Genomic DNA, 17,500 nt, shown 5'->3' with positions numbered 1-17,500 from the left:
TGTCAGATGTAAACAAGCAGACCTCCCTGATGTATCAAATATGCATGACATCAAACTCCCTTAACAAAAAAGCTTTCTGACATTCATCATTTCCTCACATAAATGCAAACTTTTCTTATTTACTTTCTTTCTGGATATTTACTATTTCCTCCCTGCCTCCGCACAATCTTATTTTCTTCTGCTGCCACATCTGGAGGCCATTACTGCTGGGCTGGGGTTGAGAGTGGGCGGAGCCAGGCAGTGAGGTCATCGTGTCGTCGTGGCGATGTGGAGGAACAATGATGCTGTTGTCTACAGGAGGTGGGCAACCAATGTAACGGAGGGCGGGTGGAAGGGGGAAGGGACAGAGAGAGCGTTTTAGGAGGTGAAGAAGAAGTGGGATTGATGGTATGGCATCAGAGAGGCAATGATCACCCAACATGGCGGTGATGAGGAGAAGACGCCTGTGGATAATGACAGCATGGTGGGATTGGTGGGACTCCAGCTCTCAGAGGAAAGCCAGACCGCTGGTGGCTGGAAAGACCGACAGCTGCACAATTGTCTGCTTAGGAGAAACTACTAGTCTGCTTTTGTCACTCACTTCTACAAGGAGAAACTACTATGCTGCTTTTGTCACTCAAGGACTCAGTGCGAGTCTCCTTCCACTATTAGGAGCTGTTGGTTTCTTCACATTCAACATGTTTGAGGATCTAGAATGTCTGGAATAAAAAAGGCTGATGTTTTAATGTATCAGTAATTCAGTGGAACCTGGATGTTCTAAACCCTGTGGTTCTTTAACAGAGTTCGTAAAAAGAAAAGTTTGTACACACAAGCACATTTCCCCAAAAGAAACAATGTAAACATGAATAAGAGGTACCAGCCTTGACACAATCCATATTTTAGTAAAGATTTGAACACAATATAAAGAACAATACAGTACTGTACATCCAAAAATCATAAAGGGGTGATGGATCAACTTTATATTTAATAACAACTACCTGAACTCTCCTCATTTGCAGCCAGCCTGCTGACACACACACACACACACACACACACACACACACACACACACACACACACACACACACACACACACACACACACACACACACACACACACACACACACACATGCACACCTGCACACACACACACACACACACACACACACACACACACACACACACACATGCACATACACACACACACACACACACACACATGCACACACAGTGTCACTAGCGTTGTGGTGCACTCACAGTAGGAAATGACCGTTGCTCATATCAAGCTAGTAAAACTAGAAACAAAAAGTAGCACGTTAGCCATCAGCATCATTGCTCTGCTGACTCTATGAGCACCGGAGATTGATCAGCCCACCCAAAATGAATGTGCTGCCGGGCACAAAATGTCTGCGCTGCAAGACACACAATTGGTAGATGAAACTGAGACAAGTTTTATACCCCAAAGCATATTTTTATTTGGTCTATGGTTCATAAATCTAAAAGTTTTTATAATGAGGGGTTTGTAAATGGAGGTTCCATTGTAACAAAGTCTTAATGGCAATGAAGCTAGTACAGTACATACTAGAAACCCTCAGATCTTATGCACAATTCTCTCTGAGCAGCTTTGGAGAGACATCTTGCAAAATAATTCAAATACCAGCCTTGTTCTCCTTCTTTTGTACCTTCACTATGACAGATACTTTTGTACCTTCACTATGTCAGATACTTTTGTACCTTCACTATGTCAGATACTTTTGTACCTTCACTATGTCAGATACTTTTGTACCTTCACTATGTCAGATACTTTTGTACCTTCACTATGTCAGATACTTTTGTACCTTCACTATGTCAGATACTTTTGTACCTTCACTATGTCAGATACTTTTGTACCTTCACTATGTCAGATACTTTTGTACCTTCACTATGTCAGATACTTTTGTACCTTCACTATGTTAGATACTTTTGTACCTTCACTATGTCAGATACTTTTGTACCTTCACTATGTCAGATACTTTTGTACCTTCACTATGTCAGATACTTTTGTACCTTCACTATGTCAGATACTTTTGTACCTTCACTATGTCAGATACTTTTGTACCTTCACTATGTCAGATACTTTTGTACCTTCACTATGTCAGATACTTTTGTACCTTCACTATGTCAGATACTTTTGTACCTTCACTATGTCAGATACTTTTGTACCTTCACTATGTTAGATACTTTTGTACCTTCACTATGTCAGATACTTTTGTACCTTCACTATGACAGATACTTTTGTACCTTCACTATGTCAGATACTTTTGTACCTTCACTATGTCAGATACTTTTGTACCTTCACTATGTCAGATACTTTTGTACCTTCACTATGTCAGATACTTTTGTACCTTCACTATGTCAGATACTTTTGTACCTTCACTATGTCAGATACTTTTGTACCTTCACTATGTCAGATACTTTTGTACCTTCACTATGACAGATACTTTTGTACCTTCACTATGTCAGATACTTTTGTACCTCTACTATGTCAGATACTTTTGTACCTTCACTATGACAGATACTTTTGTACCTTCACTATGTCAGATACTTTTGTACCTTCACTATGTCAGATACTTTTGTACCTTCACTATGTCAGATACTTTTGTACCTTCACTATGTCAGACACTTTTGTACCTTCACTATGTCAGATACTTTCTTACCTTCACTATGTCAGATACTTTTGTACCTTCACTATGTCAGATACTTTTGTACCTTCACTATGTCAGATACTTTTGTACCTTCACTATGTCAGATACTTTTGTACCTTCACTATGTCAGATACTTTTGTACCTTCACTATGTCAGATACTTTTGTACCTTCACTATGTCAGATACTTTTGTACCTTCACTATGTCAGATACTTTTGTACCTTCACTATGTCAGACACTTTTGTACCTTCACTATGTCAGATACTTTTGTACCTTCACTATGTCAGATACTTTTGTACCTTCACTATGTCAGACACTTTTGTACCTTCACTATGTCAGACACTTTTGTACCTTCACTATGTCAGACACTTTTGTACCTTCACTATGTCAGATACTTTTGTACCTTCACTATGTCAGATACTTTTGTACCTTCACTATGTCAGATACTTTTGTACCTTCACTATGTCAGATACTTTTGTACCTTCACTATGTCAGATACTTTTGTACCTTCACTATGTCAGATACTTTTGTACCTTCACTATGTCAGATACTTTTGTACCTTCACTATGTCAGATACTTTTGTACCTTCACTATGTCAGATACTTTTGTACCTTCACTATGACAGATACTTTTGTACCTTCACTATGTCAGATACTTTTGTACCTCTACTATGTCAGATACTTTTGTACCTTCACTATGTCAGATACTTTTGTACCTTCACTATGTCAGATACTTTTGTACCTTCACTATGACAGATACTTTTGTACCTTCACTATGTCAGATACTTTTGTACCTTCACTATGTCAGATACTTTTGTACCTTCACTATGTCAGATACTTTTGTACCTTCACTATGTCAGACACTTTTGTACCTTCACTATGTCAGATACTTTCTTACCTTCACTATGTCAGATACTTTTGTACCTTCACTATGTCAGATACTTTTGTACCTTCACTATGTCAGATACTTTTGTACCTTCACTATGTCAGATACTTTTGTACCTTCACTATGTCAGATACTTTTGTACCTTCACTATGTCAGATACTTTTGTACCTTCACTATGTCAGATACTTTTGTACCTTCACTATGTCAGATACTTTTGTACCTTCACTATGTCAGACACTTTTGTACCTTCACTATGTCAGATACTTTTGTACCTTCACTATGTCAGATACTTTTGTACCTTCACTATGTCAGACACTTTTGTACCTTCACTATGTCAGATACTTTTGTACCTTCACTATGTCAGACACTTTTGTACCTTCACTATGTCAGATACTTTTGTACCTTCACTATGTCAGATACTTTTGTACCTTCACTATGTCAGATACTTTTGTACCTTCACTATGTCAGATACTTTTGTACCTTCACTATGTCAGATACTTTTGTACCTTCACTATGTCAGATACTTTTGTACCTTCACTATGTCAGATACTTTTGTACCTTCACTATGTCAGATACTTTTGTACCTTCACTATGTCAGATACTTTTGTACCTTCACTATGACAGATACTTTTGTACCTTCACTATGTCAGATACTCACATGTGTCCTGCTGGACACTTTTACCAGACACATGGCATCTGTAAAGCTGCAGTTTACAGTGGAGTTTACTGGAAAAGTGTGCAAAGTGGTTAGATGTTCCAACATTGACAAAAAATTTGGGCAAGGGTAGAAATGTAGACTCTCTAAAGTTACACTTTTCAATGTCCAAGTTTGCCAATTGTCTGGTCTTTGTCAACTGGTGGAAACATTTTACTAAGAAGTTCCAATCCTCCTCCATGGTCAACTTAAACATGTAGTGTCACACTCAGTGTAAACATGTAGTGTCACACTCAGTGTAAACATGTAGTGTCACACTCAGACTTGTAGTGTTACACTCAGTGTAAACATGTAGTGTCACACTCAGTGTAAACATGTAGTGTCACACTCAGCGTAAACATGTAGCGTCACACTCAGCGTAAACGTGTAGTGTCACACTCAGTGTAAACATGTAGTGTCACACTCAGCGTAAACATGTAGTGTCACACTCAGTGTAAACGTGTAGTGTCACACTCAGTGTAAACATGTAGTGTCACACTCAGCGTAAACATGTAGTGTCACACTCAGTGTAAACGTGTAGTGTCACACTCAGTGTAAACATGTAGTGTCACACTCAGTGTAAACATGTAGTGTCACACTCAGTGTAAACATATAGTGTCACACTCAGTGTAAACATGTAGTGTCACACTCAGTGTAAACATGTAGTGTCACACTCAGTGTAAACATGTAGTGTCACACTCAGTGTAAACATGTAGTGTCACACTCAGTGTAAACATGTAGTGTCACACTCAGTGTAAACATGTAGTGTCACACTCAGTGTAAACATGTAGTGTTACACTCAGTGTAAACATGTAGTGTCACACTCAGTGTAAACATGTAGTGTCACACTCAGTGTAAACATGTAGTGTCACACTCAGTGTAAACATGTAGTGTCACACTCAGCGTAAACATGTAGTGTCACACTCAGCGTAAACATGTAGTGTCACACTCAGCGTAAACATGTAGTGTCACACTCAGTGTAAACATGTAGCGTCACACTCAGCGTAAACATGTAGCGTCACACTCAGCGTAAACATGTAGTGTCACACTCAGTGTAAACATGTAGTGTCACACTCAGTGTAAACATGTAGTGTCACACTCAGTGTAAACGTGTAGTTTCACACTCAGTGTAAACGTGTAAAACCTGTGTACCCAGTGTACGTGTGCACACTCAGTGTAAACGTGTAGTGTCACACTCGCAGTGTAACGTGTAGTGTCACACTCAGTGTAAACGTTGTAGTGTCACACTCAGTGTAAACGTGGTAGTGTCACACTCAGTGTAAACGTGTAGTGTCACACTCAGTGTAAACGTGTAGTGTCACACTCAGTGTAAACGTGTAGTGTCACACTCAGTGTAAACGTGTAGTGTCACACTCAGTGTAAACGTGTAGTGTCACACTCAGTGTAAACGTGTAGTGTCACACTCAGTGTAAACATGTAGTGTCACACTCAGTGTAAACATGTAGTGTCACACTCAGTGTAAACGTGTAGTGTCACACTCAGTGTAAACGTGTAGTGTCACACTCAGTGTAAACGTGTAGTGTCACACTCAGTGTAAACGTGTAGTGTCACACTCAGTGTAAACGTGTAGTGTCACACTCAGTGTAAACGTGTAGTGTCACACTCAGTGTAAACGTGTAGTGTCACACTCAGTGTAAACGTGTAGTGTCACACTCAGTGTAAACGTGTAGTGTCACACTCAGTGTAAACGTGTAGTGTCACACTCAGTGTAAACGTGTAGTGTCACACTCAGTGTAAACGTGTAGTGTCACACTCAGTGTAAACATGTAGTGTCACACTCAGTGTAAACATGTAGTGTCACACTCAGTGTAAACATGTAGTGTCACACTCAGTGTAAACATGTAGTGTCACACTCAGTGTAAACATGTAGTGTTACACTCAGTGTAAACATGTAGTGTCACACTCAGTGTAAACATGTAGTGTCACACTCAGTGTAAACATGTAGTGTCACACTCAGCGTAAACATGTAGTGTCACACTCAGTGTAAACATGTAGTGTCACACTCAGTGTAAACATGTAGTGTTACACTCAGTGTAAACGTGCGGCTTTTTCATTTATTAACACTGAACAGCTGCCCACTTGCAACTCTACGCTCACTTTTCACCTTGTTTTCCTCTCAGAAGTGCTTGTTATGTCTCTCTCTCTCTCTCTGTGTGTGTGTGTGTGTGTGTGCGTGTGTGTGTGTGTGTGTGTGTGTGTGTGTGTGTGTGTGTGTGTGTGTGTGCGTGCGTGCGTGCGTGTGTGTGTGTGTGTGTGTGTGTGTGTGTGTGTGTGTGTGTGTGTGTGTGTGTGTGTGTGTGTGTGTGTGTGTGTGTGTGTGTGTGTGTGTGTGTGTGTGTGTGTGTGTGTGTGATACATGCTTCTGTATTCCTGGGAGAGTCTACCGGCTGTTATTTGTCCTTATAAGGACGTTTTCCTGTGCAAAGAGGGAGCGTAAATAGGGTAAGCCAATGTGTAGGGGTACTAAGAAGGGTAGGAAAATAAAGTGTGTTTGGTTGCAAATGTTGTAAAAATACATGTAAGAAAGATAATATGGAAGAAGAACACATGAATGTGCATCTACTGGAGGTGTGTAATATTATACAAGATGTGCATCTACTGGAGGCGTGTAATATTATACAAGATGTGCATCTACTGGAGGTGTGTAATATTATACAAGATGTGCATCTACTGGAGGTGTGTAATATTATACAAGATGTGCATCTACTGGAGGTGTGTAATATTATACAAGATGTGCATCTACTGGAGGTGTGTAATATTATACAAGATGTGCATCTACTGGAGGTGTGTAATATTATACAAGATGTGCATCTACTGGAGGTGTGTAATATTATATAAGATGTGCATCTACTGGAGGTGTGTAATATTATACAAGATGTGCATCTACTGGAGGTGTGTAATATTATACAAGATGTGCATCTACTGGAGGTGTGTAATATTATACAAGATGTGCATCTACTGGAGGTGTGTAATATTATACAAGATGTGCATCTACTGGAGGTGTGTAATATTATACAAGATGTGCATCTACTGGAGGTGTGTAATATTATACAAGATGTGCATCTACTGGAGGTGTGTAATATTATACAAGATGTGCATCTACTGGAGGTGTGTAATATTATATAAGATGTGCATCTACTGGAGGTGTGTAATATTATACAAGATGTGCATCTACTGGAGGTGTGTAATATTATACAAGATGTGCATCTACTGGAGGTGTGTAATATTATACAAGATGTGCATCTACTGGAGGTGTGTAATATTATACTAGATGTGCATCTACTGGAGGTGTGTAATATTATACAAGATGTGCATCTACTGGAGGTGTGTAATATTATACAAGATGTGCATCTACTGGAGGTGTGTAATATTATACAAGATGTGCATCTACTGGAGGTGTGTAATATTATACAAGATGTGCATCTACTGGAGGTGTGTAATATTATACAAGATGTGCATCTACTGGAGGTGTGTAATATTATACAAGATGTGCATCTACTGGAGGTGTGTAATATTATACAAGATGTGCATCTACTGGAGGTGTGTAATATTATACAAGATGTGCATCTACTGGAGGTGTGTAATATTATACAAGATGTGCATCTACTGGAGGTGTGTAATATTATACAAGATGTGCATCTACTGGAGGTGTGTAATATTATACAAGATGTGCATCTACTGGAGGTGTGTAATATTATACTAGATGTGCATCTACTGGAGGTGTGTAATATTATACAAGATGTGCATCTACTGGAGGTGTGTAATATTATACAAGATGTGCATCTACTGGAGGTGTGTAATATTATACAAGATGTGCATCTACTGGAGGTGTGTCATATTATACAAGATGTGCATCTACTGGAGGTGTGTCATATTATACAAGATGTGCATCTACTGGAGGTGTGTAATATTATACAAGATGTGCATCTACTGGAGGTGTGTAATATTATACAAGATGTGCATCTACTGGAGGTGTGTAATATTATACAAGATGTGCATCTACTGGAGGTGTGTAATATTACACAAGATGTGCATCTACTGGAGGTGTGTCATATTATACAAGATGTGCATCTACTGGAGGTGTGTAATATTATACAAGATGTGCATCTACTGGAGGTGTGTAATATTATACAAGATGTGCATCTACTGGAGGTGTGTAATATTATACAAGATGTGCATCTACTGGAGGTGTGTAATATTATACAAGATGTGCATCTACTGGAGGTGTGTAATATTATACAAGATGTGCATCTACTGGAGGTGTGTAATATTACACAAGATGTGCAACTTATGAAGAAATTGTCACACCAGTGCTCTTCTTTTGAAGGAGGTACAGTATGAATATTGTATGAGTGAATGCTGAAGAGGAGTGTCATGTAGGCGTGTGTTTGGTGTATGCAGGCTGTATTGCTGATTATTCTCATCAAACATATCACAAATGCAAATCAGGTGACTAAAGCAGCATTAGATATACTGTAGATCTTGTGGCTTAGGGCTATATAAATAAACATTGATTGATTGATTGATAGATATAGATCTTGTGGAGTGATGATTCTTCCATTTCATGCTCAAAATGTTTGCCCAGATTAAAAGCATCAACCAGCATTTGACTAATTACTATGTTCTATGACTACTACTACTATTTGAGTAATAAAGCCAATAAAGAGTTTTTAGGTAGTGTAAATATTAAAGCAGATCTTAAAAGGGAACTGCACTTTTATTGGAATGTTGTTTATTGTTAACAATCATTATGATAGACATGGCGACAGAGAGATTTATTTTTTGATGCATTCTAAACATTGAACAACTCCAATCAAGATTCTGTTTACAATCAAGCATGTGGGTTAGGGTTAGGGTTAGGGTTAGGGTTAGGGTTAGGGTTAGGGTTAGGGTTAACCCTAACTCTGTGAGAGTCGCTCTATTCTGCCTATAAAGCTCTGAAAAAAAACCATCCAAACACCTCAATTTATATACACACTGTAAGTATAAACATAACATGGCAACGGCCACAGTTATAATAACATTTATTATTTACATATTTTGATCATTATAAGCATAAGTGACGTATTAATTTCAAAAGCATCACGTTTTTTTATTTTTTATTTTTTAACAATATCACTGATTATTACTCACACCAGACTTTGTGAGAGACAACAAACCTGATAAAACATCACTTACTGTACAATGCCTGCTGTCATTAGGATGCTAGGATGGTCATATTTTCCCATTTAGGTGAAGAATGTCTCATCATCCTCACAAAGATACAGAGTGGGGGACAGCGGGTTGTCTTTTTGTGTCATTCTGGCCATTTTTGGGTCCTAAATGGTTAAAGTGTACCAACTTGTCGGAATACTTCCTCAGACTTCTTCTATCCAGGTGAGATGCATGACTTATGATTCAGAATAAACTTAAAGGGATGATGCAAACCTAGGGAATAGGGCTGTCCCCATACCAATAATTTGGTACCATTACCAGTACCAAAATGTTTATTGATGCTTTACAAAACAAAGGAAACTACACAAAATGTCAATAATGGCTTTATTTTAACATAAAATCTTACAATACATTAAACATATGTTTCCTCAAAGAACAAGTTTCGAAGGTTAAAATATAACTTAAAGGGCATTAAACACATTGGGCTTTTCTTGTTGCACTCAAAGAACAATTTACCATTTTCCATATTACATATAGTCTGTCATAATCAAGGATTAAGTTAGAGTAGAATAAAACAGCTTTATTCACATTATATTAAAGTATTTATGCTTTATGGTTGCCAATACTGGTCTGTGCTTTAAGAAAACTACAATCATTAGTGAGTACTAAAAACAAAACTATGGATAAATGTACACATATAAGCCACGTAGCAGGTAAAACACACTTTTAAAGATAAAACACAAAACTAATTGGGCAGTTTTAACTCTGCTAATATTTGGCAGCTGTGTGCTTGTCCACGTATCTACATGTCATAACATGTAGATTACATGTGTACTATGTTATATAAATACTACATAACATTTACATGTTATGTAGTATTTACATGTTATGTAGTATTTACATGTTATGTATCTACATGTTATGTATTTACATGTTATGCATCTACATGTTATGTAGTATTTACATGTTATGTATCTACATGTTATGTACCTACATGTTATGTATCTACATGTTATGTATCTACATGTTATGTATCTACATGTTACATATCTACATGTTATGTATCTACATGTTATGTATCTACATGTTATTTATCTACATGTTATGTATCTACATGTTACATATCTACATGTTACATATCTACATGTTATGTATCTACATGTTATGTATCTACATGTTATTTATCTACATGTTATGTATCTACATGTTACATATCTCCATGTTATGTATCTACATGTGCACAGCAGGGTTAACTATGTTATGAGAGTAGTGTACATGTACAGTGCGTGTGTTTGTGAGAATGTCCACGTGTTGTCTGAGTGACGTCAGTGAGTGAGTGGGCGAGTAAAGAGAGAGACAGGGAGCGCGTGCACTGCGCAGTAGAGTGATGAACGGGTCCGGTTGTGTCCTGCAAAACTAATAATAAAGCGATTGTCATGAATCGGCAGCCTCGTCATTCTGACCTGAAAGCGAAACTTAGCAGACCCATTGACGGGTAAGGTGAAGTGTGTTACCCCTGACAAAAACATCGGCTCTGGAAGGAACGTCTGCCCTGTGCTCCTAGACTACAGTCTGCACCGGAGCAGAACAGCAGGACAGGTGTAACAACTACATTATTACCTGTCACTCTTTATAACTCCTTGTGCAGATCTGAATGTTCATTATTTAAATGTTTACCTACGTTTGAAGCAAAGGTGCTAATACTAATCACCGCATTTGGCGAGGCCTGTTTTAAAGTAACACTTGCAGCGCAGCGCTTTGTTGTTTAAAGTGTCACTTTTATTGTTAGTTTTGAAGTCCAAATACCTCCATATTGTACTTCACACCCTCTTTATTAACCAGTATTATTGTAGTTTTTATTGTTAGATTAGAAGTCCAAATACCTCCATATTGTACTCAACACCCTCTTTATTAACCAGTATTATTGTAGTTTGTAGTTTTTATTGTTAGATTAGAAGTCCAAATACCTCCATATTGTACTCAACACCCTCTTTATTAACCAGTAAAAGTGTAGTTTTTTTCTATTCTTCCTCTCCAGAATGTTACTGCTTGTGTGTGCTTTGTGTGTGTGTGTTTTGACACAGTCAACATCATTCACCTCGCTGTGTAGTTACAGCTGCACAGCAACATGTGGATGAAAAAACAGTACCGGTATTTGTCAAACGTGTTACTTAAAACTAATATTAAGTATCCAAACTAGAGAATAATAAATGCTTATTACATTTTAATAGGCGTGTGGATGGAATTATGTTAAAGTAAAAAGTAAGCGACTACTCACAGTGAATTAGCAAGTAGATTAATATTAGTTTTGACAAAAGAACATTTTACCGCATACGTCAGCAGCCAAATTAGGAGCTTTTGTGACCCCTTTGGAAATTGTCAACATCATCAGTTACATACGAAGTAATATATTGTGACATATGTTATCAGAGGAGGCTGCAATTTATATTGCAATTTCAATTCCTAAATTGGGCCAAATAAGCCAAAGAAAAAGTATTCAGAATGAATGGATTGATACTTGCTGAGCTGAAGTGTCTCGGATCTTGCGAAGTCAAAAGTTGACCTTTTAGAGACATTTTTAACCAAATGTTTTGGTCAAACTCCAAATTATAGGTCTTGGAGGTCCATTTGTAATTGCAGTGAATGATTTGGTAAAGTTTGTTCAGCTCAGTCTTGCAGTTCTGGATGTCTTCACACACCACATAGGAAGACTTTTCCAGCGCTGTGAGCCAAGAGAAGATGATGAGCTTGTATCTGGTTTCCTTTCCAACAAGACCCACATGTCACTCCCACTCCAAGCAATGAAAGCAAACAAGATACGTGGTCTCTCTCTCTCTCCACAGTAGATTGTGAATGACAAATGTGATCTACTGCTTAAGACACAAAGTCCAAGTCAACTTTTCTCACTTTCTGTTTACGCTTTGTCTCCCTCCTCTGCTGCTTCTGGTCTCAATCCTTCTTCTCCTTCTGTCACTTGCCTCAGCTGCTCCTCCCAGCTGTGGAATCAAACATGGCTCTTGCCTAAAAAAGAGAGAGGAAGGGAAGTGGGAGGAGAGAGAGGGCGATCCAGAAGAGAGAGGGAGACACATGGCCAGTCAATGAGATCTTTGCTGCTTGCTTGGATTACTCCTGAGGATTTGCTAGCTCAACTCCCCAACTTCCACATCCAAACCTCTGGCACTCAGAACCGCATCTCTCCCCAATTCTCACCTCTCGTTCTCCCTTCACCCTCCCCACCTCCCCTCTCCCCTGCCTTCCCCTCTCAGGATGTCGTGCGAGGAGGCTCAGCTCCACAAGGAGAGGTTGCAGGCATTGGCGGTAAGTCTTCACATTCTCTCCTCAGCTCTCCTGCTTTGCCTCGGCCATCCATCCATTTGAGTGCTTCAGAGCTCATAGACTGATGAAAGCTTTCATGGTGTCTCACCTTTCATCTACCTGTGTGTTGTTCACTATTATGAAGAACCTTTGAACAGCCTTTGTCTCATTCTACCTTTCTGCTCACTCATCTTTCATTTGCTATGCAATCATGCAGTCTGAAGAGCAAGTTTGAGTGTGCAGTTTCAAGCCTGCAAGTTTCTGTCAAAAGTGATCTAATATATATTGTGGATCATAAAAAACACACCATAAACTACTCTTGTCAATCATGATTAGCAGCAGAAAAACCATCACTATGACATTCTTAAAACATTGCATTGATATTTGACATTAATATGGAGCTCAACTTGAGTCAGAATATCCCTTTATTTAGATGACCTGATTTATGACATCGGTCTTGGCGAAGTAGACGGTCTTTGCTCATTTTCAAAACAAAGTGATTTGCAGAAGTGTGGTCTAAAGAGTGAATACGTGCTTTGAAGGGTAATGTGCAGTACGTGGTGTTAAAAATTTGATTCAGAGACAAACATTTAACAATACAAAGAAGATCCTCACACGTCTGTCTTGACCAACCCTCACCTTCTTCTAAAGTGTACAGTTTTCAAGGGATGACTACTTTTTACTTCTTAGTGTTGTTAATGTTATGTTTGCGATGAAGGCCTGTGGCATGTGAGGAGAGTTGATAGGACGTCAGAGCAACAGTCAGACCCGGAGTTCAGTGCCTGTGACTAAATTTGGTGCCAGCAGAACCACAGCATACCACACACACACACACACACACACACACACACACACACACACACACACACACACACACACACACCAGAGTCCCAGGAACACACACACATTCCATAACACACAAGTCAAGGGGAACAGCAGCAGCAGCAGCAGATGCAAAAACTATTTTGGCCACGTTCAAACATGGCACCCACACCAGGCCTCATTTATCTACACCAGCTTGCCACTTGAAGAAACCAAGTGGAAAGTTCCCATTGGTGGACAAACTCTTTTATACTTTGGGGTAATGCACAGGGCCAAGAAAAAGGGTTTTTCTGCAAAGCGTGCAGAATATCATGTTGTAAACTTTCCCCTACAAACGATTATGCCATGTAGTCATCCACGATATATCCTCTTTGAGGTTCTGACAAAATCTGTGATATCAACAATTCTGCTGATGGATCCTATAGTTATTCATTTGAGCCTATAGGTCTTGTCTCTCAAATACAGCTACAGCACTAATGGCTCTCTAGCAAGCCCACCAGAGGGTTAGTATTACGCTTCTGACAACTCTCGGCGGTGGCTAAGCACTCTGTAAGCCTTAAAGTGTGCTAAGCGTCACATGTCCCAATGTAAATACAGGATCATCATAATGACTGAAAGATAATAAACTGCAAGTACGGTGATAATAACCTGACATCTTACCTGATATCCACCTTGTCTGACTAAGTATATACTGTACAGTGTGTGCAGCTGACAAGTGCTTACATCAATAATTCACACTCCCAGATGTCATTATCATTCACATCAGTGTCTGTTTTCATCACTTCTGTAGCTGACTGCAAGTGTTGAAACCAGTCACCTCTTTAGCCCACATGTCAGTACAGCATGTAGATCTGGCACTCAAATGGAATATATCATGTGGTGTAAAAAGTTTGTGTTCCAAGCCGTATTTCCATCATTTAAATTGAAAGCCTACTTGTCAGTTGGCCAGCGTGATGTTCATTTACCACAAAGGCTAGCTGATGATTTAAGCACCCAACTAATGGTTGCAAGACATTTGACTATTTCAGAGTCATACTGTCAGAGTGATGACATCATTGTCATCATTGCTATGACTTGAGAGAACAGTAAGTAGGCCATATTCATGATTTAGTGCTCCAGACATCACACTCTAGGACATTACTAAAAACCTCACAATGTTTTAATTGTTATGTATTAGTATACTAAAAAAGGTTAAACAACATGAGCAACATTTCAAATGGAATTGAAAATGGTTCCCAAATTCCAATTCCATACCATGAATTTAAACTACATTTGAATTGAGGTTGCAAAATAGGGCGTCGAATCGCAAATGACATGAACATTCCAATTGAGAATTGTTGTTATATTACATAATCAACTACTTCCACATTTGTCAACCATGAACATTGAAATTGAGCACTTGTAATAATTATTTGTGTTGTGTGCTAGCATACATGCTAACTGTTAGTATGTTAATAATATTAACTAGTTTTATGGGTATAAATCTAAAAGTCATGCATATTGTTATTTGGCATAATATGGCTAGCATGCTATTAGTTAGCATTTCAGCCAATTTTGTAGGTATAAAATTAAAATGTATGATTCCTTTCAAAATATGGAAAATAGTGGGAAAATACTTCATTTTCCAGAATGCTGTACTTTACCAAGTATCCCCAATGAAAGAAATGTGTTTGTTTGCAAAGTATTTTCAGTATTTAGGCCAAAACCTTTGGCAAATGTGACACATTCTTCCTGTTACTTGGCTATACCGATTTTATCTGATTTGGAAATAATTTAATTCCACTTCAAATGATTGAAATTGAAATTCCAAAATTAGAATTTTACATAAGCCTACTGTACATCTATTTTTAAGCCCCTAAAGGACAAATATACCTTTCTGCACCCTTTTTAAACATGAACATGCATCACAGGCTGGAAATACAAACATGCATTCCTAAGATCATATGGACACGCATCTCATGGAAAAATGTCAGACTGAGGACCCGCCGTGAGGACTTAGGGGTTCATGTATTTTCCAAATGTGAGCCAATGAGACATATTTCACTTCTGCCAGTCGTTTAAAACATTATATAATTGTTCTATTGACTGTATTTCACCGTTATAGTTTACACATTATAAACAATTGTAACATAATTGTACATAAGGACTGTAAATGAGTCAAACAGTAGGTGAGGGTTATGTTGAGGGTGTTTATCATTCAATACAACAGAGAATGTTCTGTGTTGTGCTGTCCTAGTCCAGACTAGGCGTTCTTGCTGTCTGATAGTGATTACAGTCCATCAGATGCCAGCAGTGTTGGCTTCTGTGGTTCCTAATTGGTCAGATTAAGTTGATGTCATGATTTTGGACTCAGCTCCGTAATTGGCATGTTCTGAACACAGTAGTTGGGGGAGTCTGGTCATGGTTTCCTAAAGGACTGATTACATGTGTGGCTGAGTGTATGTTTGTATACGTGGTTTGAAGATCAGCCAATGAATGGCCAGTGTTACAGCTTTCTAATTAGCCAATCCCCAGGGGACATGGGAGAATAAAGTGCAAATCTGTGGCAATGGTGTGTGTGCACGCACTCGGTGACTGGGACACGTTTACACAAATGACTTCAGCACTTTGGACTTTTAGCAACACACGTCACAGTCGTCTTTCCAGTTCACAGTGTGTGTGCTTTTTGGGGAAGGGGGGTTGACGTCTACAGGCACATGGACCGCCAGACAGGAACTGTGGCGGATCAAAGTTTTAGATAAAGTAGCTGACCTTTGTAAGACTCATATTTGCAGACCCTATAAAAGTAATGAAGGTTTAACTACTAAAGCACCCGAGTTCAACCACAGATTGCTCCCAGTCTGACTAAGTTGTGATCGTAACGGATGTTGGACGTTTTCTGGATCCACTTAGTGGGGGGTCTTACAGCGAGAAGTGAGTGGGACGGGTGAGAAGGAGGGGGATGCAATAGCTAGACTTTGGCATGTGTGGAGATTTGTGGCTGGTTTGCAGTGGAGGAGTGGAATAATGGACTTGCACCAAAATGAGTAAACAGAGTGGGGGCTGGGCAGATCTTGGTCACCAAATCTACTAATGGTTGGACACATTTACTCGATCCTATTATAACATACATGTATTACCTCAACTTATGAGCTATGTGATGGAGTTCTGAATTCAAAACATTTGTATCTCAAATCAATGTCGCCTTCACATTCACGTTCTTTCTTCATGGGTAGAAAACATCTCTAGCTATAAGCTAATGCTAGGGAGTAAGACCAGATGTTTTGGGTGGATCTTACAGGGTCTACTGAAACATTTGCGAGGGCAGCTAAAGTCGGGGATGCTTGGAATTCACATTTTTGCTTGCAACTTAAATCATAACAATTTGCTTAGAGACTGCTCTAATGTCTAAACACTTTACGTTGAGTCACTCTTAAGTTAAGCTACCATTGTACATCATATTTGTATTAATGCTGTCAAATGAGTCCATGTTGATGTTTAATCAGATGAATGCAGTGGCTTAGTAATAGTCGTTTATAGGTTTGTGAAAGACAAGCCAATGCGACCGGAGTAGATTATGCTGCGTGAGGAGCAGGCGCCTCAATCAGGGTAATCAGCTGTGAATCCTCACTTTATCAGTGTGTAGAAAATAAAGCTAGAAATCAGTTGACGGTTTGTATCTTCTGTGGTGTGATTGTATTATGGGAGAACTACGGAGTGGACAGGCTACGACGTCACGAGTGTGCGACGTAGCGGGAGACAGAAGAGTAGTGAGTGAGAGAGCAATGATTGAGCTAATTAAAGTATCCTCGTTATAAAGTACAGCTGGACTCACATATGTCATTCAGTAACACGACATCTTCAATAAAACAACACAAGTCAGGGCTGCCAGCGAAAAGATTGACAGGCGCTTGCTACCTTAGCTAATGTGACTGAAGACGAGAGCTGGATGTGAATGCAATTAACC

General features: G+C 39.0%; 1 protein-coding gene across 3 annotated transcripts in view; it reads left to right on the top strand.

Moving 5' to 3' along the window:
• LOC133638807 (PALM2-AKAP2 fusion protein-like) overlaps window positions 1-17,500 on the top strand; it is a 170,180-nt gene that overhangs the window by 4,174 nt on the left and 148,506 nt on the right. For all 3 annotated transcript variants that reach the window (XM_062031781.1, XM_062031780.1, XM_062031779.1), the window contains exon 2: window positions 12,684-12,735. In XM_062031781.1, coding sequence (XP_061887765.1) covers window positions 12,684-12,735 — 52 coding nt within the window. The remainder of the gene's footprint in view (window positions 1-12,683; window positions 12,736-17,500) is intronic.

Source organism: Entelurus aequoreus, linkage group LG21, assembly GCF_033978785.1.
Source record: "Entelurus aequoreus isolate RoL-2023_Sb linkage group LG21, RoL_Eaeq_v1.1, whole genome shotgun sequence".
NCBI classification, from domain to species: Eukaryota; Metazoa; Chordata; class Actinopteri; order Syngnathiformes; family Syngnathidae; genus Entelurus; species Entelurus aequoreus.
The sequence above is the reverse complement of the archived record's forward strand: the minus strand, read 5'-3'. Positions and strand labels throughout refer to the sequence as shown.